The 23,270-nt window shown below is 36.5% G+C and overlaps 1 protein-coding gene across 20 annotated transcripts in view; it reads right to left on the bottom strand.

The window, feature by feature from the left end:
* Positions 1-23,270, bottom strand: part of SYTL5 (synaptotagmin like 5) — a 242,570-nt gene that overhangs the window by 15,832 nt on the left and 203,468 nt on the right. For 18 of the 20 annotated variants that reach the window (XM_078362718.1, XM_078362723.1, XM_078362720.1 and 15 more), the window contains 7 exons: positions 18,973-19,102; positions 16,884-16,984; positions 11,283-11,375; positions 10,626-10,691; positions 6,646-6,824; positions 4,723-4,822; positions 2,948-3,109 (listed from right to left, as the gene is read on the bottom strand). In XM_078362718.1, coding sequence (XP_078218844.1) covers positions 2,948-3,109; positions 4,723-4,822; positions 6,646-6,824; positions 10,626-10,691; positions 11,283-11,375; positions 16,884-16,984; positions 18,973-19,102 — 831 coding nt within the window. The remainder of the gene's footprint in view (positions 1-2,947; positions 3,110-4,722; positions 4,823-6,645; positions 6,825-10,625; positions 10,692-11,282; positions 11,376-16,883; positions 16,985-18,972; positions 19,103-23,270) is intronic. The other 2 variants (XM_078362734.1, XM_078362735.1) reach the window with 1 other exon arrangement.

Raw genomic sequence — 23,270 nt, 5'->3', positions numbered from 1 at the left:
AGAACCCAGCTTAGCCTGAGAATGAGCCAGTAATGAAGTACAAGGCAGCATATAGAGCACGCCTTTGTGCCGGTCCTCCTCATTTTTGGAAGACATGATATCTAAGCACATCTGAGTCTTCAGCTTTTCTTCTATATAGAATAGAGAAAGCTGGGCAGAGGAAGATGGCAGAGATTAGAGACACTAACTTCTGTTGGGTTCCTCAGAAACAGACTCTAACGTGAAGATTCTTATGCAAGTGATTTATTAAGGAAGATCTCTCAGAGAAACTAGTAAAGGGGTATGGGAAGCAGAATAGGGACATGTCTAATCTTGGGCAAAATTCCACAGAAGGTAACTTCTACCTGATGTGGTAGTACACATAACACTTTGGAGTTTTTCCCACTTTCAGTAAGGGAAGTGGACCTTCATACTCCCCACCTATCACTTCTTGATGAAGGGTTGTCTTGTGGCAGGGGGTACAAAAATTCCCAGGACTTCTGGCTCTCTGCCCATGTAGGCAGAAAGCTACAGTAGCCCAAGGGAAGTCTTCTAAAGAGAGTCTCAGATGGAGGCTGTTGTGGCAAACATCCTAACAGACATAGTTAGGGACCTAAGGGGATCTGGCAGAGGACCCACGGTATTCCACAGTGAATGCAATCAGAACTTTTCTACCTTTAGTAGGCTCAGAAAGACTTAGAGATGCTTCCCTCTTATGATAGAATGTGAACCACTCATTGATAATGTAGAAGTGATTACTGTGGAAAATGTTGATTTCTAAGCACAAAGGATGCCTGGGAGAGATCTAGGAGAGCTTAGATAGCCTTTCAGCAAAGTCCTTCAACTATTTCCAGGAAACTGACTGGAAGAATGCTATTGTTCCCTCGAAAGTGGTTTCCAAAGACCTCCTATGTGCTTTAATATTAATTTCATGACAGGTAAATTAAATGTATGTACTAAGATGCATGTTACTTGTTCTCTATCTGGGTCATACATCAGATTATCTCTTGGACATTTTCTAACTATGATGTTCATTCATAACACAGAAAAGGAAGTAACTGATAGGAGACTGCAAAGTCATAGTGAATGCTATCTTTTACAATTCAATTCCAAAAGACTTAATGCTGAAATGATCAAATATTTTTTATATTTAATGTCAGGGGAATGCTATGCTATTATGGACTTGTTTGTTGTTAATACTGTATTTTCTATCTCTATCACAGTTATGTTGGGCATGGGCTTGCAGTTGTCTTATGCTTAAGGATTTTTTATTGTGTTTTATTGTAAATTTTGCCCACAGCACAAATATACCTCCTAAAGATTTTCCATGGTTGTTTACAACAAGTTTCAAGTTGACAGTTACAAAACCTTACCAGAAAGTTGTATTTAACTTCTGAATCTCAGTGTCCTCATCTATAAAATGGGGATAATTGTACTTACCTCATAGGTTGTTGTAACCATTAAATGAAAACAATACTACTGTCCATGATGTTATGGGGGGCATCATTTATTTTTGTTATCTAGCATCTTTCATCATTCCTTTAGTACTACTGTATCTGGATTTCCTCTGGGGCAATCCCACCTTCAGAATCAGGGTATATTCTGATTGTCTTAACCCAGCGAATGCATCTCACTTCCCTGGACACAGTCATAATCTTAGAATAGGCAAATGATAGAATTAGGAGAACCAGGCCCAATGCACTGATTTGGCTGTTTGAGGAGGAGAAATGCTCTTCTCTTCTGAACAGTGTGGTGCAAAGATGAAAGGCTTGAAGCTACTGTGGCTATTAGAGAGGCACGCTTGGAGCTAGTCAGGGAGGACAACACTGCATGGAACCTGAAAATGAAGCCAATGAAGAGAAAAAGAGATACCAAGAAATTCCAAGGCTTTGATAAGATTTGAACATCTGGATCAAGCCATACCTAATCATTGCTGGCTAAAAACTTCCTTTATTTTTTGAGCAGTATGAACTGGAGTTTCTGTCCATTGCAATACAAAGATTCCAAATAGCATGTATACTACCTAACATTTATTGAGAGCTTACAACGTTCCCGATAACATGCTGACCCATGAATGTTTATTTAAGCCTCGTTGCAGACCTATAAGCTACATCCAATGATTATATTACAACTTAAGACACTAAGGCATAAGAAGTTAAATAATTTGCCCAAGGTCACATGGGCAGTCATGAAGCCAGGACTGAACCAAGTAAGTTTGATTTGAGTCCACCGTTTTTTTTTTTAAATCATAATGTGGTTTTGCCTTTCTGTATATAAAGAATAATCTTTGGATGCATAAATGTGACCTTTACTCACCTCCCTTTTGGCTTAAAAAATAGTGCAAATGCATAGAGAATCCGGTCGCTTAACATGAACCCAAGGCACTGTTGGTCTAGATTAGAACATGCTATATAGTATTGGCATTTAATTATCAGCTCTAAGATTGTTTTTCTGAATGTAACTCAAGGCCTGTGTAATGAATCCCAGAAGTAGAAATGTAAGAAAATCAGATACTTAAGTACTGGTTATTCCCTCATATGAGCAAAGGCAAGACCTCGCCTTCTTATGGTCTGAATTGTGGAGAAGCACAGGTAATGTTTTAAGATTATTCATGCTGTATGAATTTGGTTTTGCCTGTGTGAAAATGAAGGCTCTCTCTCTAATAAGATTATACAATGTGTTGCTTTCAGTGCTATACAAGGAGATTGCCAAATAATGATAATCTTTAGTAAAAAATATATATATATGATTATGTGGCTTTCATGATACAGATGACTTACATTGACAAAGAATTTCCAAAACAGTGGATTTACAATATTTTTCTAATATTATTCCAAAATTTGTTGCACTAATTTTTGTAGATTACTACTTGAAATTTGAAAGTCATCAAGTTATTCAGGCATAGGACATCAATTTTGCTTGTAAGTTGTCTCATTGCATAACTGACTAATCTGAGAGCATTTCTTACCTTGGGCTGAAGCACAAACCACTCATCAGTTGGATTTTCAAAGTTCCATGAGTCAAAAGGAATCTCTACTTCACCAAGGAAGTTATTACGTCCAAATCGATCATAGTGCCATACAGAGAGCTGCAGAGTTCTTGTTTCCAGCTGGGTATGGCTGATGGTGTACTGCAAACGAGATTTAAAACATTGCACTCCACAAGGAGGGCCTCTAGCCGATTCCAGGACAGGTTTAAGTTTACTTCCAACATCGTTCAGATCATATACATCAGTAGTATGAACAAAACAAACACAAAGAAAACTCTTTGTTTTTCTTTGTTTCTGCTACAGTTGAAGTTCTATGCCATAAATTCATTTTGCGCCAGACTTAGCATTCAAAGATATATACACAATTATTTGAGGTAGAGATAAACTTCAGATACTGTATAAAAAGTGTTAGGTCATGAAACTTATCCTCTTTCCAGTTTTATTGGTTTTTCATTTGCCTTAATTATTTTTTAACACCTACTTTTTAAACTCAAAGTTTAATATATAAAATTTCCACCTTCTCTCTTATTTTATTCATAACGAGAACCCCCAAATCCAGGAAATGATTGACAATGAGAAACTTAGAAACACCAAATTTTATAAAGTCCAGCCTAACTGCAAAGGTGAAAAGGTGTACATGTATATTAGACAGAAAGAAGATGTTGCTGGGCTAGCATGTTTTTGGTAACAGAACCTTATCCAGGGCCACATGCTCATACACCCTCCATCCTTCTGCTTGTTCTATACAACGACCATCTGGGACACACTTCAAACTGATTGATTCCTGATCTTGGATTAGTGTCTAGTCTTGTTTTTGCTGTTACTGTCATAATTAACCCTGATTCCCTGCTTCCTAAATTTACCTTCTCACTATGTTTGGGCTCATCTTTGCTATTTTATTATGGGCATTGACTTTACCCTTTACCTGTATTTACTCATTTTTCAGTTTGGTCTGTCCTGATATTAGCTCCTGCTTCCACACAGGCTCCCACTGACACATGCAGGCTTGTGGCTTTCTGCCCTTACCAATTTCCTCCTAAAGTGGACTCTAACTCCATCATTCTGGGGCACAAGTCTATAAATTTTCATAGAATTGGCAATAACTTCTGTATTCCATTCTCCCTGAATCTTTCTTACCAGGCCAGATAGATCCATAGTAAGGAAGGGGTTAATTATGTGAGAGCTCATTGGAAATAGAGAGTTCTATTTTCTGGATCATTGACCTGGATTGGGCCATATTTTATCTAGGCCACTTTCACTGAGATTTCTCAAATCTGGCTCTGCATTTCCACTATTCATTAACTACAAACCTACGTTTTGTCAAATTCTGAAATCCTAACAACAAACAGTGTAAATCAATGCTATGTTAGCAGAACAATGAATATGTACAAAGTGACTCTTTCAGTAGTGTCAAAACTGTGACAAACTTCTTTTAAGGAAGTCAGAAAAAACACTGTTTGCCCAAGGGTAAAACATATTTTTTGGCAAGATGCATCAGCACAGATGCAGTTTGGCTGGATCATCTCTTCAAGGTTCAAATTCAGTAGCAGCAGAGACATAAACAGAATAAATGTCTTTTTTTCCCCCAAAAGATGTTAGAAAAGTCAAGGGTATTATGTTAATTTATTCAAAGTCTAATTTTCTAAGCTTATACAAACCTTGACATGCAAATAAAATATTCTCTGTAGTTGCTTCTAAACCATTGAAGTTGTGAACAGTAACGTATGATTTACTATGAGACTGTATTTATTTACCTTGAGTGTTTCATTGAATTCTGGATTAGTGCCTGTTCTGATTTTGGTCTTACGCTTGCTGTTCCGGGACTTGTCAGGAAGAAGGTATGACTTGACATAACTATAGATAAGAAAATATAAATGTAATTATTGGGAAACATCTTTTTGCAAGAAATGCTGAAAGACTTCACTGTGAATAAAAGGGGCAAAAGGCCAATGAGCATGAGAGGAAATACCAAAGAGAATTTCGTGTATATAACAGGATACCTTAAAATAGAACTCTGGGCCTTCCACGAAAGAGAAGTGGTAAAGTATAATGATAAAAGAGTGTGGGTTCTGGAGTCAAGCCAACTGACTTTGAATCACTCTATGCCTCAGAGGTTTTGGTGACCTCAAGTATTTACTAAATAACTCCCCTGTGCCTCAGTTTCCCTATCAGTAAAAGTGGGAAAATAACCATGTCTAACTGACAGCTTTGTGAGGATTTAGTTGACACATACAAGGAGCTACCATATTGTACTACTCAATAAATGTAATATATTATTAATATTAATGGTCTCACTAACTTTTTGGGGATTAGATGCTTCTCTATTCCTAGTCTTGTCTTCTGATGTCAGAGAGTGCAGTCAACGGTAATGGGTGAGTGAAAAAAATTGGGGAAAAGGCAAAATAAAAAATGACAACCTGAAGTAGTGATAGCAATTCTACCCAACACTTTAGCTTGAGCTATCTCAGGAGCCTCTTGAAGCAGGGTATCACAGCAGACTCAGAAATGTACAAGATGTGTACAAAGTTGAAATGCATAAGATGTTACCAGAGTTCTACAGCGCATCTGTTGAGTTTTAGATGACCTCTTTTCATGCTAGTCAAAATAATTACATTAGTGCTGTAGCCCTCTGAAGTTTAGTTGAGGAGGCAGGTGGACCAATCTGCAGTCCGAATCCACTCATTTGTCTATCTTATGGTATTTGGAACCAGGTTCACTGAGCTGTTTATTGGACCTAGGTCATCTATTGTACAGAAAAGTGTTAACACCGCAGGCCTGAGATTACCATTCTTCTAAATGTCTGCGAATAAATTTGGCCCTTGGGTGGCATCCGGCAACTTTGATTTCAGGAGGATTCCCACTCCAGAACTGATAAACGTGGCTTGTTGTTCCTAAACTGTTTGTACAAACAATATGGCTTATGCTGAACAGGTTCTTTCCTTCTGAGAGACTGGAAATTTGGTATGTGACCAGCTGAGTTTCTAACAAGCTTCCTTGGCAGACAACATATTTCACAAGTGTTGTCACAACTCATCACTGGAGGAATTAAATGCATCCTATGGGACTCCACTAGGAAAGGACTCTTGCAAGCTTGAGCCTGGTCTCCCCTGGATTTTGCTCCATGTGCCTCTTTGCTGATTATAACTGCATGCAGAGTCCTGAGTCCTCCTAGTGAATCACTGAACCTGGCAATGGTCTTGAGGACCCCTGGCACACCTTTATATCTAGCTTCTCTCCAATGTGCTATGGTCCATACCTGCCTTCCCAGTCTGATCTCTAGAATCCTGAGAGCCTCATAATTGCCCTTTTGAGTTGTTTAATTGGGTAACAGCATGGTAATTTTCTCTGGAGGATTTCCCAGAACAAAAATCGACAGGATGCTTTTGTACAACCTGGGTGTGCCAACATGCCAGCATTCTACTTTCAAGGAGCTGTTGCGGTGTAAATTTCAAATATGTCAATCCTGAATTACATTTTAAAAATCAGTTAACCAAGGACACAACCAGTATACATGTGCTTCAGAGATTATTTAGAAGTGCGGTATAGAAGGAAAGTGACAATCAACTCTCTGAGAAGACTGAATCACGAAGAATGCTAAGATTCTTTTGAAAAGAAACACACATACAGACAAAAAAGGCAGTGATTGAAATAGTCTGACGAACATGCTATATGCTTACGCATCTGTCCTCTGTTTCTTTTCATCTCCTATGGCCAGATTTCTGCAATTCTTGACAAAAATGTATAGCCCACCAGTTTTGTAACAGTAGCTTATGCGGAGAAGGATTTCACCACTGACTTTCACATTGCCATAGTCTCCTGTTTCACTGTAAACACTCATCATGCTGTTAAGGCTCGTCTGGAATAAACAAGATGGAAAAAGGCATCCAGTGTCATTCTAATGATCTCTTCACAGAGTCAACCCTCTTCATTCAATTATAGCTCATTTTCTTTATAATGAGCACAGAAGTCTAGGGTGAGCAAAGAAAACAAGAGTCACATGTTTTGCTTGTTTGGCTGCTATTGTACAAAATCCAAGCTGGAGAAAAGACAACAGATCTAGTACCACCAGGAAAAAAGGCAGAAAACTTGCTTAGAGGGGAGCATTTCCTTCTTGTGTTAGAGAATATTTTTTGTTTATTCACTTCTACTAATGAATACAGGGTCATTGAGGCATTCCAAATCTCACCTCTTGTCCATCCCTGCAGCTTACTCCATTTTCACTGGTAGACTCAAATTCAATATACTTTAAGGTATACAATACATTGATTGGGACAAAGAATAGCTTATCTCATATTCTGTGCTAGCAGGGGCCACACACTTCTTTCTTTGACACCTACAGGGAGCATCCCATCAGTCTCCAGGGAGCCACAACTGTAGCTTTAACAAGGACATTCCAGAAGACCATCACATACCCACAGCTTCCATGATTTCCCTCAACTGAGTAGCTAGCTGTGTGACTACATCAGTAGTATAAGACCATGGCTTTGTAAATCTGTATAAAGTATCAGCCCACAAAATATACGATTAAACAGTAAAATCACACACCAACCAATCATCAAAATAAACTGAAAAAAAAGTTCAAATCTACCAGAATGAATGATGCTTTTGACAAGACACAAATGATATGGGCCAGCTTTTAATTTATCCACAGTTTCACTTTCTGTAGTTTTGGCTACCTGTTGTCAACTGTCATCAAAAATATTAAATGGAAAACTCCAGAAACAATTCATAAGTTTTAAATTGTATGCTGCTTTGAGTTTGTGAAAGGAAAATATCTTGGGCCCCCAAAATCACTAAGCTAAAGGGAAAAGTCAAGCTTTGAAAGGAACTGCTTAGGATAAACCTGCCTCAGATTCTGTTCAAAGTCACCCCTCTGCTCACTGAGATAAATGCATATCTGATTGTCTCCTTTGGAGAGGCTAATCAGAAACTCAAACTAATGTAACCATTTGTCTCTTATCTACCTATGACCTGGAAGCCCCCTTACCACTTCGAGTTGTCCCATCTTTCCAGACCCAACCAGTGTTCATCTTACATATGTTGATTGATGTCTTATGTCTCCCTAAATTATATAAAACCAAACTGTGCTATGACCACCTTGGGCACATGTTGTCAGGATCTCCTGAGGCTGTGTCAGGGGTGCCAGTCCTCATCCCTGGCAAAATAAACTTTCTAAATTAACTGAGACCTGCCTCAGATTTTTGGGGTTCACAGGTAGTGTGATGAAATCTCACGTCATACTGCTCTATTCCACCCTGGATGTGAAGTCTCCCTTTGTCCAGTGGATCCACACTGTAGAAGCTACTTGCCTGTTAGTCACTTAGCTATCTCAGTTATCAGATTGACTGTCCTGCTGTCACAGAGCTTGTGTTCAACTCATTCTTATTTTACTTAATAATGACTCCAAAGTGTAAGAGTAAAGACTGTGCTAATTCATATATGTCAAAGAGAAGCCAAAAGTGCTTTCTTTAAGTGAAAATGTGGCCTTGGTGTTCCTTGGCTAGGGTTCAGTACTATGCGAGGTTTCAGGCATCCACTGGGGCGGGGAATGTATCCTCTGTGGATAAAGGTGATTCCTGCAAATGTAATATAATTATCCTTTGGTACTAGAAGTGAAAACTGTATATCTTAGTAACTGTCATAAAAGACCACCTGGAAGTCTTTCATGGATGACCCAATAGTTTCAAAACCACTTTTCTGTGAAGCACTGGGAAGTCAAGACTACGGTAAGTCCACAGGGACCTTAGACTGTCCTCTTTTTGCTTTTGGTAAAAGTTATCATGTTCCACCAATTTCTTGGAGTAGAGACTGACCAAAGAACAGGATGTGGGTGATTTGGCCACATGTCTTCTGAGCTTCTTCACAGGTAAGAGCAGACCAATAATTCCATAATTATTTGGAAATTACAGCTTAAAGAAAGCCAGCGAGGGACCTAATCTGTCTTTCCTATTCCTAAAACAGAGCAACAAAAGTTTCATATTAAGCAGGTGGCTTTGAGGAGTGCTTTTCAAACTTTAATTGCATATAAATCACCCAGAGATCTTTTTAAAATGAAAATATTGATCTCTTCAGTCTAGGGTAAGGTCTGAGATTTTGCTGTTCTAACAAACTCCTAGGCCTGCAGTTTCCAAAATGTGCATCAAGGTACCACAGAGTACCACAGCAAACTCACAGGGGAATCACAGAAGTATTTTAAATTCTCAAGGGAAACATATCAACACCTATCAGACACCATGTAAGCTACTAACTAGTAATTCACAGTGTCAACATTAAACCACACTTTACTCTTTTCACAAACTCCTATTTGTGTGAAGCTGACTTTTTTGGCAGTTGCTGCAACAAAAAGAAAATATTGCATAAAAATAAATATGAAATGGGAAATGAAAATAGTGATGTCCAATCAGATTCCAAGATTTGATAACTGTGCAATGCTCAATAGGCACACATATCCTGTCAGTGGTAAGTAATAAGGGTTATTTAAGGATGCTATAAAAATACTATTTTTTTCTTTTGACAGAATCTTGCTCTGTCACCCAGGCCGAAGTGCAGTGATGCAATTTCAGCTCACTGCAACCTCCACGTCCAGGGTTCAAGCGATTCTCCTGCTTCAGCCTCCCTAGTAGCTAGAACTACATGCATGCATCATCACTCCCAGCTATTTTTTTTTTTTTTTTTTTTGCATTTTTAGTAGAGACGGGGTTTCACCATTTTGGCCAGATGGTCTTGATCTCTTGATCTCGCGATCCACCTGCCTCGGCCTCCCAAAGTGCTGAGATTACAGGCGTGAGTCACTGTGCCTTGCTACTATTTTTCTTTCAATTTATTGTAGCATTTGTTTTTCCAAATGGTTAGTAAATTGTTAGGATGCAAGTGCTTATTAAATGGTTTGGGTCTAACTACTTAATAAATGGACTAGTCAGGTGCTACTTTTAGTATAGGAGTGCCATCAAAGAATTACTGAGACACTAGGGGCTTTGTGAACTGAGAAAGTTTTGGAGTCCCTATTCCAAGTGATGCAATGTTGCTAGTCCATGGAGAATGCTTTGAGTATCAAAGGTTTTAAGAATAAGCCCCAACCTCCTTATGTTATAAATGAGAAAACTCTGGTTCACAAAAATGGTTGGTAGTGCCAAGACATAAAGCAAGATCTCCCGGTTTCTTGTCTGAGGACTACCCCACCATACCTGACTACCCTTATTTATCACTGATTTGTGTCTATACCACATCTTTGTAGCCACATTGTCAAAGAACATCCTCTGTAAGCAGAGGGCCCCTATGGATAAAAGGAAATATAAGAACCCACAAATACTGGGGCTTGTGAGAAATTAGGACAGCTATGGCAATTTTACTACTAACTAAACCTTATGCCTTTAAGTAAGCTAAGACTATAATTTAAAATATTTACTCCAAATGTTTTGCTTATGGTAAATCATTTTAAACCATGTGTCTTTTGACTGGCATTCAGATTCCAATGTTTATTGAATTGGAATACTTGGGTTCTGATAACTTCATCAATCTTTTAAAAGAAAACCTCTGGTTAATTCTATATAAGTCAGAAAAAGATAAATAGAGGACAAGTTGCTTAATCATAGTTCCCAGACCATGAAATGTATGAAGTATGTTTGGAAATAACAAAGAGGAAAGGTTGAAAACTCACAGTGTCTGAGTCAGCATCAGGCACATTTAGGTAGGTCCACTTCCTGTCAGAACCTGCTTGAGAATTCTTTAGAGAAGTCATCCAAAAATCGAAAGAAAAAAAAAGGCATCAGAGTAACAGAAATCAGAGAAGCCAGGAAAAAGACTTATAGACACACAGATAGATACAAGGATGCAGGGCCTTCCTTTGAAAAAAGGCCTTGGACACTAAAGTAAGAAAGGACTTTATTTTGTAGGCAGTGGGAAGCTATGGATGGGTTTTGAATAGATGAGAGACCTGATTGGTCATGTGTTTTAGGAAAATGGCAGCAATCTGGAGGATAGTTGGGGAGTTTAGAGAATGGTGTCAGGGAAATTCTTCAGCAGAAAATTGAAAAATAATTTATAGGCTTGAGCTGACTGAGTTTGAACTAGGGAGTGAGGAGATTTTAAAGCCTGGGTGAGGACTGGAAGAAGGAAGAAATCAGGAGCCTGAGAAAAAGCCCACATCAAATTAGACCGAAAGGTACTATGTGGGCAAAGGGCTAGCAGGATCCTACAGTGATTTTTAACTCATTATCATGCATTTTCTCAAGAACATTCATATCTCCTTTGGAAATGCACAGAAAATCAACAGGAGAGAGAAGAAACTTTCCACATTTTATAGTGAACTGCTTACAGTTGATAGGCCACTTGCCAGACTGTGAGTGTTTGTAGATAACTGCGAGGACACTAAGGCATCAATGCTTTCTTCAGTCTCTTCCAAGGAGTCCTAAGAAAGAACAGGAAAAATCAATGGGTTAGTTTATTATTTTTTTTTAGAATGTCTTTTCACTTCAATTACCACTTTCTTTCATAAATATTTGAGATTTGGATAAAAATATCTAGAAATCATTCCATTCCTAGGTTTTTCTCTTTTCCTCTCCAATCAATCTGAATTATACCATCAGAGAAGTGGGCAGGGATAGCGGGTAGAGAGTGGGGTCTCCTTTCTAATGGTGCTTACTTTATGGAAAGAACATGAAATTTGGAATTATACAGATCTGGGTTCAATTCCTATCTCTAAGGTGATTCATGTTGGGCAATGTACTTAGGTTATTTTAATTTTACACACACACACACACACACACACACACACACACACTGCCAAGTTGGTAAAGTATATCTCAAAAATCTCTCCACTAAGATGAACTAGATACTGGACTGTCATCTCAAATCCCAGATTCTACTATTCCTTTCCCATTTCTTTTTCTCCTTCACGATAAAATGGCTTTTCCCCTCCCAGTTACTTAAGTGATATATTTTCCTAGTAAAAATATTTCAAGCAACATACATAAATTGAAATTAAAAACTTGGGTCTCTCATTAGCATATTCATGATTAAATTTCAATATTTTTGGTTATATGATCACACACACACATACACATACATACATAGATCGATTATATCACACATACTGCTTTTTATTATGGGCACTTTTCTTTTTTGTTTCTCCTCTCCTCCTTCCCATCCTTTCATCCCAGGTGAAATTAATATTTAGCATCCTGTTGTACATATTACATTCCATGTCTTTCTCCTTGTTTAAAACATGTGAAAAATCATTTGAAAACATACACACACAAATCTAAGTATACATTCATGAGAATTTTTTAAACTATTGTTTTACAAATCAGGATTATGATATACACTTCTGGGGTTGTTTTTCAAAAGTCTTCATTATAAGATACAACATATTTAAAAGCACATAAAACATAGATGTATAGCATAATAACAAGATAAAATGATCAAATGGAAGCTCCCTGTGTAGCCTGTCCATATCACAAGCCCCTTCTCTCCCCTGGGAATAGTTAATATATTAATTCTTATGGTTAATCACATCCTTGCTTTTATTTACAGTTTAACTGTATAAGCATACACTCCAAAACAAAATGATTTTGTTTTTCCTGTGTTTGAACTTTGTGAAAGTGTAATTAAATGCTATATATTCCTTTATGTTTTGCTTTTTTTGCTTAATATTGCCTTAAAATTCATCTAAATTGTTGCATATTTTTGTAGCCCATTCATTTTTATTGCCATTTAATATTCCATTTTATGATATCCAAAACTTTATTCATTCCCTAGTTGCTTAATATTTGGGTTGTTTTCAGATATTTTTTCTATCGTGACCAACACTGATATAAATATTTTGTGAATATGTATCCTGGCACATATACACACACTACAGTATACACACACCACAGTATATATATTCACACACTTGAATATATACCAGTGAGAGGAATTGTCAAGTCACGGGGCACACATAACTCCACATGCTTATCTATATCATTTTAAAGATAATGTCAAATTTTTGGAAGTAGTTGTAGCAATTTATAGTCTAATCAGTAGTGTATAAGAGTTCCCATTCTTCCACATCCTTGCCTGCAAACAGATGGTATTGTTAGATTTTTTTTCATTGTTGCCAATCCAGTAGATGTTTACAGTCTTCATGATTTTAATTTCCAATTCTCTTATTACTAAGCTGAATACCATTTTGTGATAATTGGTCAACTGAATTTTCTGTTTTGTGAAGTACTTGTTCAAAAATTGCTTACTTCTATATTGGTTTACATTAAGTCATCACTTAATGTCATCAGAGGTTCTTGAAAACTGCAACCTTAAGTGAAAGGATGTGCAGCAGGTCCTCAAACAATGTCATTTCATTATAATGTTGATGACAAAAAATGTTTTTGTTATAGGTCATTTTGCTGAAAGTGGAAGTTTCTAAGAATCTGTTGATGATATTAAGTGAGAACTTATTTTACTTGCCTTTTTCTCACTGATGGGCCCACAAGATAAGCTGGAATATCTTATAGAATAGTATCTTGAAAGAAAGTGCTGACTTCATGGATGAATCCATCCAAACATTTGGGAAAGAATTAATGCTAATCCCTGTCAAATTCTTCCAAAAATTGAAGAGGAGGGAACACTTCCAAACTTATTTTAAGAAGCCAGCATTGCCCGGATAGCAAAGTCAAGGATACTCAAAAAAAAAAAAAAAAAAAAAAAAAAAAAAGAAAAAGAAAAGAAAACGAAGAAGAAGAAAAAGAAAAAGAACAAAATTGGAGGCCAATATCCTTGATAAGCTATAGATGCAAAAGTCCTCATCAAAATTCTAGCAAACAGAATTCAACAGTGCATGAAGAAGCTCATTCAACCTGACTAAGTGAGAATTTATCCCTGGATGCAAGGATGGTTTAACATAAACAAATCAGTAATTATGATAATCTGCATTAACAGAATGAAGGATAAAAATCACATGATCATCTCAATAGATTCAGAAAAGGCAGTGGCCAAAATCAACATCTTTTCACACTAAAAACTCAACAAATTAGATAAAGAAAAAATTTACCTCAACATAAAACCATACATGACAAGCTCTTAGCTAACATTATACCCAACATTGAAAAGGTGAAAGCATTTCCTCCAAGATCAGAAACAATACAGAATGCCCACTCTTACCAATTCTACTCAATATATTACTGGATGTCCTAGCCAGAGCAATTAAACAGGGACAAGAAATAAAAGGTGTCTAAATCAAAAAGGAAGAAGTAAAATTGTCTCTGTTTGCAGATGACATGATTTTATATATAGAAAACCCTAAAAAACTTAAATGCTGCCCAAACTAATAAACTCTTTAATTCTGAAAAATATATCCCTATTTTTTCCAATTGTCCCTTTTCTATATTTTTATGTTTTGCTCTGTCTGGGTATGCAATTACCCAATGGTCATCACATGATGTACCAGTCTTCATATTTCTTTACTTTCTTGTTAAAAGTGGATATTACAAAATTCAAACATTTACAAAATAGAAAGAATAGCATAATGAACCGTTGTAGCTGATTCCACGTTTTAACAATTATCAGTTTTCTAGGTATTTTCCTTGCTGCTTATTTTTTCTCCCACAACTTTATTGAGGTATGATTTACATACCATAAAATTCACCTATGGTATGCATGCAGTTCAGTGATTTTTAGCAAATTTATAGTTGAGCAAACATCAACATAACCCAGTTTTAGTACGTTTCCAACCTAGTAAGTTCCCCCATGCCTGTTTGCAGTCAGTCCCTACTTCTTCACTCCCTGGCAACCATTAATCTGCTTTCATTTCCCTATCAATTTTCCTTTCATTGACATTTCATATAAGTGTAATTACATGATATATAGTTTTGCCTGGTTTCTCTCACTTAGCATAATGTTTTCAAGGTTCATCAATGTTGTAGTATGTGTTAGTACTTCATTTCTTTTTACTTCTGAATAATATATCATTGCATTCTGTCTAGCCATCAGACATTATCATTTTCACTTTTTGGCTATTATGAATAATGCTGCTTTAAATATTCATGTGTACATCTTTATGTGGACATAAGTTATCATTTCTATTGGGTATATACCTAGGATCAGAATTGCTATGTCATATGGTAAATTTATGTTTAACTTGTAAAAAAGTTACCAAATTCTTTTATGGAATGGCTGTAGGTAGCATTTTTCATTCCCATCAGCAATGTAGGGGGGTTCAAATTTCTCCACATCATCATCAACACTTTTATTATATCTTTTTAATCACAGCCATTCAAGAAGGTGTGAAGTATCTCATTGTGATTTTAATTTTCATTTATCTGATAACTAATGACCCTGAACATATTTCAATGAGGCTATTAGGCATTTGTAAATCTTCTTTGACTAAATGTCTGTCCAAATCTTTTACCCATGATCTAATGTGATTATTTCTTTTTAATATTGGATGTAAAAGTTTTAAGGAATATATTCTAGATACAAGTCCTTCAACAACTATATAATTTGAAAATACTTTTCCAGTCTGTGGCTTGACTTTTTGTGTCTGTAATGGTGTCTTCTGAAGTGTAAACAAATTTCATTTTGATGAAATTCAATTTTATTTTCTTGAATACATGTATCATGCTTTTGGTGCCATATCTAAGAATTTTTTGCCTAACTCAAAGTCTTAGAGATTTTCTCCTAGGTTTTCTTTCAGAATTTTATGGTTTCAGTTCTTATATTTAGGTTTATAATCCATTTTGAGTTACTTAGTTTCTGCATGGTATATATTAAGAGTCAAAGTTCTTTTTTGTTTTGTGGTATTTGGACATTCAATAGTCCCAGTATGATTTGTTGAAAGGTTATTCTTTCCCCACTTAAGTGCCAAAAATCAATTGGCCATAAATATAAAGTTTTTTTTTTGTTGTTCTGGAATCTCAATTCTATTCCATTGGTTGCCTATGCTTATGCCAATACTGTGTTGTATTGATAACTATAAGTGTAAAGTAAGTTTTTTAAATCTAGTAGTATAAGCCTTTCAACTTTTCTCTTTAAAATTGATTTTGTTATTTTGGGTCCCATATGTTTTTACATAAATGGTAGAATCATAATTTCTATTACTTCAAATTATTCTGCTTGAATTTTTATTGGGTTTGCATTGTCCATAAATTTATTTGGAGAGAATTTCCATCTTAAAAATATTGACTCTTCTAATCCATTAACAAAGAATATCTTTCTACTTATTTAGGTCTCCTTTAATTCAGTAAGCTTTGAAATAATTTGATCTTATTGCCTACCTCTCTTTTGGAGGTGGACTTAATTATTTTCCCGTGTTTTTGTACAATAGAAAACAATATTTCATTTTAGAACTCTAAGTTTCCTACTTTGCTTTGGAAAAACTATCGATACCATTTTACATTTGTGTTCTACTTCTTCCAAGGAGTCCAAATTTTATTATAGCAATTATAGAAATCTGAATATTGAATATTAGAATGGAAAATAACCTTTACAATAATCTAATTTAACCTTCTCATTCTAGAAATGAGTTCACTGAAACATTTCACATAATTTTGTCTTGGTCTAGAAGGAAATTTATTGGTGGTAATTTGAGATATAACAATGTTCATATAAATACGTAATCAGATATGCCTACTAATATTTGGCTTAGGAAAATGTTGGGATACCTCATTTCCTGATTAGATTAAGTGATAAGCCTTTAGTCAGAAATTGAAATCTCCAACAGGAGTTTTCTTAGAGATAATCTTCACTCATTAACCTGATTACCGATAAGCTTTTCAAAGTTATTATGTCAGTTTTTATGTGTTGACTGTGAAGGTCAACAGGAAGAGATGATTGATATCCTCCCTTTACTCTCAACTCATCATCACCTAAAAGTGTAACCACTTGAACAAGATTATGCTCTTATTTCCTCTCATCATTATACTTTCTTCCACAATCAACTTACCTTGTCTAAAGCCCCAGGGACAGACTTGCTTCTTATGCTTATGGTATCCTCTAAGTCTTCTGTAAATGATTCACTCAAATCTAACTCAGATCGACTCCAATCTGGAAGGCAGAAAGAAAAAGAAAGATGTGAGTCAGCCTATCTTGTGAAAAGATTTCATTTTTTATTGCAAGTGTTTCACCTTTATTTCAAATGCTTTTAGGCACAGATCATAAATAGTACCAAGAAAGCAACAGTCAGAGTCAGTAACTTTATGCTGTTTATGATAACATACTTCCATTTTTAATAGTATTTTGGTAATTGCCTTAGACTGAATTACGGTTACATGTTCATGTTTCCTTCTATCACAGGAGGTTAAATGTTCTGTTATTAAATGCTATGTTTTAAGCTATTTAAGTCAACTGCTTTGCTCCTAGACTTTAAAAAACCCTCTTAGAATGGGCCCTTTAGCTTAGAAAAAATAAAACAGTAACCATTATTGCTTGCAATATTTAGAGAATTCACTATGTTTTCAGGTTTGACATAAAATGCAAGGCAACCGATTGTAAACTGTGATATAGCAAGTTCCTTTTGCACAAAAAGGAGGGGCTATAAATGCATTGAAAGGAAGTTCTATTTCTTAAGGCAACAGAACATTCTTTCATCAGAAAAACATCTTGTTTTCAGTTTTGAAAATACAAGTTACAGAGCAATACACCTCTCAGTAATGCTGTGGACAGCTTACCAAGTCAGCACAGCTTATTTCCACAAAATAGTTCAATACTAAAGCACTACTGAGATCGATATAGTTACTTATAAACGAGAAAGCTTGGAGAGAGTAATCAAGTACTTAAGTTTGAATTGGTGAAAACAAAATGTCATACGGCCTGACACAGAGTATGTACTCAATAAACAGAAGCTGTTGAGTAGAAGTAGTGGAAGTAGACACTATGATGTTGGCTTCTAAACAGTTTAAATATTTAATTAACAGATGAACAGCTGTTTTACTTCTGAGCAAAATGTAGCAATGACCACACACATTTAGAAAACCCTTTGGGTGTTGGCTGGCTAGAAGAGACCCCTCAATTTAGTATAAAGAATCCTGTTTTAGGATTTATGTATATATCATCATTAGGTAACAGGTAGCTTCTTTTTTTTTTGACAGAGTCTCTTGCTCTGTCACCCAGGCTGGAGTGCAGTGGTGTGATCTCAGCTCACTGCAACCTGCGCCTCCTGGGCTCAAGTGATTCTTCTGCCTCAGCCTCCCAAGTAGCTTGGATTACAGGCATCCGCCACCACGCCCAACTAATTTTTGTATTTTTAGTAGAGATGGGGTTTCACCATGTTGGCCAGGGTGGTCTCAAATGCCTGACCCCGTGATCTGCCTGCCTTGGCCTCCCAAAGTGCTGGGATTACAGGCGTGAGCCACTGCACCTAGCCACAGGTAGCTTTTTAATGTTGAAGACTTCATCTTGATTTTTATTCTATGTATGGGACATAAGCCTTATAATTATGACAAATATCTCTAAAGAATTTTATTAGTTATAAGTATTAACATTTCAAAATCAATTAATAGCTGCTTTAGAGAACTGTTGTGATAATGAAGTAAAATGATATATTTGAGTGTACCATGCAAATGAAAGGGGTAATTATTAATTATTAATACCTTAATGCTGCTTGCAAATAACTTCTTATTTAAACCACAGATTTTCTTTTGTCTATATGTTGGGAACTTCTGACCACTATATCAATTGAACTACCATTTCCTTAACTCTGAGCAAGTGTTCTTATCTATTATATTAGATGTATCCTGGAACCATTTATATTTCCTACACTCATATATTGATATTCCGATGTAGCAATGAAACTTGGTGATGATGCCTGGCTAGAGTATACACTAAATAAATGGAATTTTTATGAATGTAAGATGCCAAAAGCATTACCTGGGTCTATCTTCAAGCAGTTCTATGGAGGGGACTACCACCATAGGTCAAAGAAGGAATGCTTATTTTTTAAAGCATGAAACATCCATTTAATACCATACATAGCAGTCAATTTCATTTGCTTTAGTGATTTTATACAACAGAGTAGACATGTTGTAAATACCCACCTGAGGAGAGAGAGGTTCCAGACACTGCTATGGAAGGTGTGCCAGAAGTGTTCCTGCGGTGACTCTTTGTGAGCTCCTGAGAGGTGCTTCCAATAGCAGCCAAACCCATGGGATTTTCAAAACCATACTCCTTCCCACAAAGTAAAAATGAGAAAAAAAAACATTATGCTGACTATAATTTACCACAAAATTCATCTATATAAATATACTTCAGTATGAACACCTTTATATGTATTCCTATTTAGGAGGAGCTAATTGACATTTGAAGGATGCTCACCAGGAGTCCATGTAACTCCAAAATTTACCATCAATAATTGTTATCAAAAATCTATTCCAAGATATTTGTTAATTAGTGTAAAAGGTATCTGGACAATTTCTCATTCCCAAAATTAGTGAGTGCTCTAATATATGATTAATAAGAAAGATTATACAGGTACCCTCAATCTTCTATGAACTATGTATAAGAATTTGGCAAGATTAACACTCTCAGAGCAGCACTCAGGCTTAGAACTCTGTTTGGTCCCATTTTGTCTTCTCTTTCAACTTACCCTCTCCTCAATCATCCCTTACTTCTTCCACCCCCATTTAACAGAACACCATGCACCTTTTCCAACTAGAAGGCTGGCTGGTCAGAATATGGGTGGTTACAACTGTTTTGGAATGACTTTCATGCATAGGACTTATCAATGTTCATAAAAAGATAAAGAGTGAAAACTTTCCAAGGTCACAGGAATAGTGATTTTTTTTGTAGTGTCTGCTTGTTAATAAATGCTTGTACATGTAGCAGAATTCAGTCTGGAACTTGCTTTTATTATAATGCATGGTAAAGAAAATTCTGTCCCAACTTTGCCCATGACCATAGACCCAAATTTGTCTGTGACCTTTGCCCTGCCATAGACCATGGCAGGGCTTGACTGCTGCCTCATCCCAAGCTTGCTTGAGTGTTAAAACAACAACAACAACAACAACAACAACAAATTTTGGATCTTTTCAGAACTGGACTAAGGTTAAGTGTCCATTCAAATTACATCATGGTATGATAATCATCAAATCTAAAACAGACTTTTCAATTCTCCCTTCTGTGAACAATCAAAAAGTGCCTTTCGACATCCTAGATGAAGAATTCCCTCCTTGTTTCCCATATCTTAGACATTCAGAGATACTTTAATAAACTCACTACAGAAAAATGTGGCTTTTATTTGCTTAACAGGCTAATTGATTGAGCTTCAATTTAGACTGTTTTTAGTATATTATTATTCTTTAACACATAATACCTATAGCAGGAGGTATATAACTCCTAACTTGCTCTAATTGCCATAGACAAGCAAAGTTTATCAAAAGAGTGTGACAGAGGTCAAATTGATAAATTAGGTCAATTTTCAACACCTCTTCAAAAAGTTGTTCACATCTGGAGTCCTCTAATGAAGCAAGACCAAGTTCCTTGGAGGCAACTATGTTAATAGCAAGTTTTCCCACAGGTGATCTGTATCACTAATTTTGAGCACTAATATGCCAATTAATATTGCACCATCATTAACAAGCAATACATATCCTGGAGGTTCAGGATGTCAAGCCTAAAATTAATAGGTTGTATCATAATGAAGGACAGGTTAGAGACTTTCACACTCTAAAAGTATTTTGTGATGGTTAATATTAGGTATCTACTTGATTGGATTGAGGGATGCCTAGATGGCTGATAAAGTATTATTCTGGGTCCGTCTGTGAGGGTATTGCCAGAGGAGATTGACATCGAAGTCAGTGGACTGAGAGAGGAAGACCCACTCCCAGTGTGGAGTGGGCACCATCCAATCAGCTGTCACTGTGATTAGAACAAAGCACATGAAAGAACAGGGATAAGCAGCTTGCTTGCTGTGTCTGCTCACTCTTTCTCTTCCCAAGCTGCACCAGACACTTGGCTTCCTCTCCTCCGGCCCTTGGGCATCAGACTCCAGATTTTTCAGCCTTTAGATTCTGGAACTTTCACCAGCAGCCTCCCTGGGGCTCTTGGGCTTTCAGTTTTAGACTGGTGGCTGCACTGTAGGCTTCCCTGGTTTTGAGGCTTTTGGATTTGGATTGAGTCATCCTACTGGCTTCTTTCTTTCTGCAGCCTGTGGACAGCCTATTATGGGATGTTGTCTTGTTAGCAAATTCTCCCTGAAAATTCCCTTGTATATATATCTACATGTATCTTATTGGTTTTATCCCTGTGGCTATCCCTAATACATTTTCTTTCATGCTAAAGCAGAAAAGAACATTGAAACAAAGAGATGCTAAGAAATGGGAGAAACTGAGAAGTTGTTACCTTGCCTATCATCTAATGCTATATATTTCCCTTTAGAATGAAAGAGCAAATGTACTTCATAAACTACTGTGCTGTCTTATTTTTATTCAATAGAAAGTACTTCTCTTTGTTTCTCTTAGAAAAGACCAGCTTAGACCAGCTAGATTGCATGAATGAGATCAACATAGGCACTGTCTATGTATATGTACCTATACTCAACTCAATTGCAGGGAATTTCTGTTGGGGAGATCTAGGTGTTGTTTAACAAAGAAATGCACAGGTAGGGTCTGTTAGTTTTGAGGGTATTAGCACATGAAAAGGGTGATTTCCCCCCTAATAATCTCAAATTATATGTAGGAAGATAAACCTTGTGATAATAAACTTGATTAACTTATTGGTCATTGGACTGATTGTCAGCTGCTACTCACTGAGACAACTGTACTAGTTGTTAAATTTTAAAAAATATTTCTGTGTCAGTTGATAAACAGCACTACTCCCAGCTCACCATCCCCCAACTTCCCTGTGCTCCCCCACATCCATAAGCCAAGGTCTCTTTATAGTTCAGGTTTAGTGCATGACATGGAAGGGCCCCCAGGATACTGCCCCAGCCTTGTGCCAGTTTCTGTCTTGATTGTTCAACGTCCCTGCCACACTGGTCACTAAATACTGAGATTATGGTTCCTTTTTAGATTGTCGAAGAGATGAGTGTAATTATTAACTATGCATGCACCTTTCTGGCTATTGAACAGAATTGGCTTGCTGACCTTAGCATAAATATTTATCAAGTTTTAAATATGCTTTTAATCTTATCAGAAACTATAATTTAGACCATAAATATTTAAATAAATCTATTACTGTTATTTAGTCTGTCTGAATGCCTTAACAGAATTTGACTACTTATCACCTCCACTATCTCCTTGTTTCAAAATCCAGTCTCTCACATGGGGCATGACAATGGCTTACTGATTGCTTTCCTGACTTTCACTCTTGTTCCCCTACAGCTGCTTCTCAGCACAGCCCCCAAATCCTGCTTAAAGAGAAGGCAGATTGTGTTACTCTTCGGCTCAAAAACCTCCAGTTTCCTCCATTTTAATAAGAATGAAAGCTGACTGCACACAGCACTCTTCAAGGCTCTATATACAGCCCTACAGCCTCTTTGGATTCATTTCCTAGTTCACTTTGCCTCATTCACTCACCACAGTAGCATTGGCCTCCTTGCTCTTCTTAGAACATACGAGTTGTGCTCCTACCTCAGGGTCTCCACACTGGCTGTTCTTCCAGAGGTATGTTTAATAACATATTTTAGAAACTGGTTGAGCAAGGGCACTGACCAGTCAAGATGGACGCCAGCTACAAGGAAGTGGAGCAACCTTCCCTGCATGTTCCCGCTGAATATCAGTGCTATCTCTGCCTGGTGGAACACCTTGCCCTAGAAAATCACATGGCTAATTCTTTCACTTCCTTCGAGTATTTGCTTGACTAGAGCCTGTCATATAGTAAGTTCTCATTATATGTTGGTTGAGTCAAAGAATTGTTTGCATTGTATGAACTCACCGTTCATATAAAGATTTATCAAATATAGATGCTAGAAATGTTGACGGAGCTTCCTGCTAAATTAAAAAAAGATCTAGTAGATGCCAATTCATTCCAAAGACAACTTCCAAGACAATATTAAATAAAAGAGAATATTTTTCCCAAAATGCTTTTTTCACATTCTCTTATAAAAGAGAAAAACAAGAGAAAATATAATTGATCACATATATATATATAATGCAATTTAAGCCTTCATTATGTGTTGTTACCCTATTTTAACAGATGTATGGAAAAAAAACTATAAAGATTTCTACTTTAAAAACTAGATAAAAGTTCTACTTTTCCAGATTTAAATCAGTTTGGAAAAATTTGTGCAGTCAACCTATGAATATTTTCTCCAAGAAGTAACAGAGAGGATCAAAATCAGAGTCCTCTAAAATTTTTTATACTTATTTAAACCATATAGCCATTTAAACCCCATCAT

Source organism: Callithrix jacchus, chromosome X (assembly GCF_049354715.1).
Source record: "Callithrix jacchus isolate 240 chromosome X, calJac240_pri, whole genome shotgun sequence".
NCBI lineage: Eukaryota > Metazoa > Chordata > Mammalia > Primates > Cebidae > Callithrix > Callithrix jacchus.
Note: the sequence above shows the minus strand (reverse complement) of the source record. Positions and strands in the feature narration are given on the sequence as shown.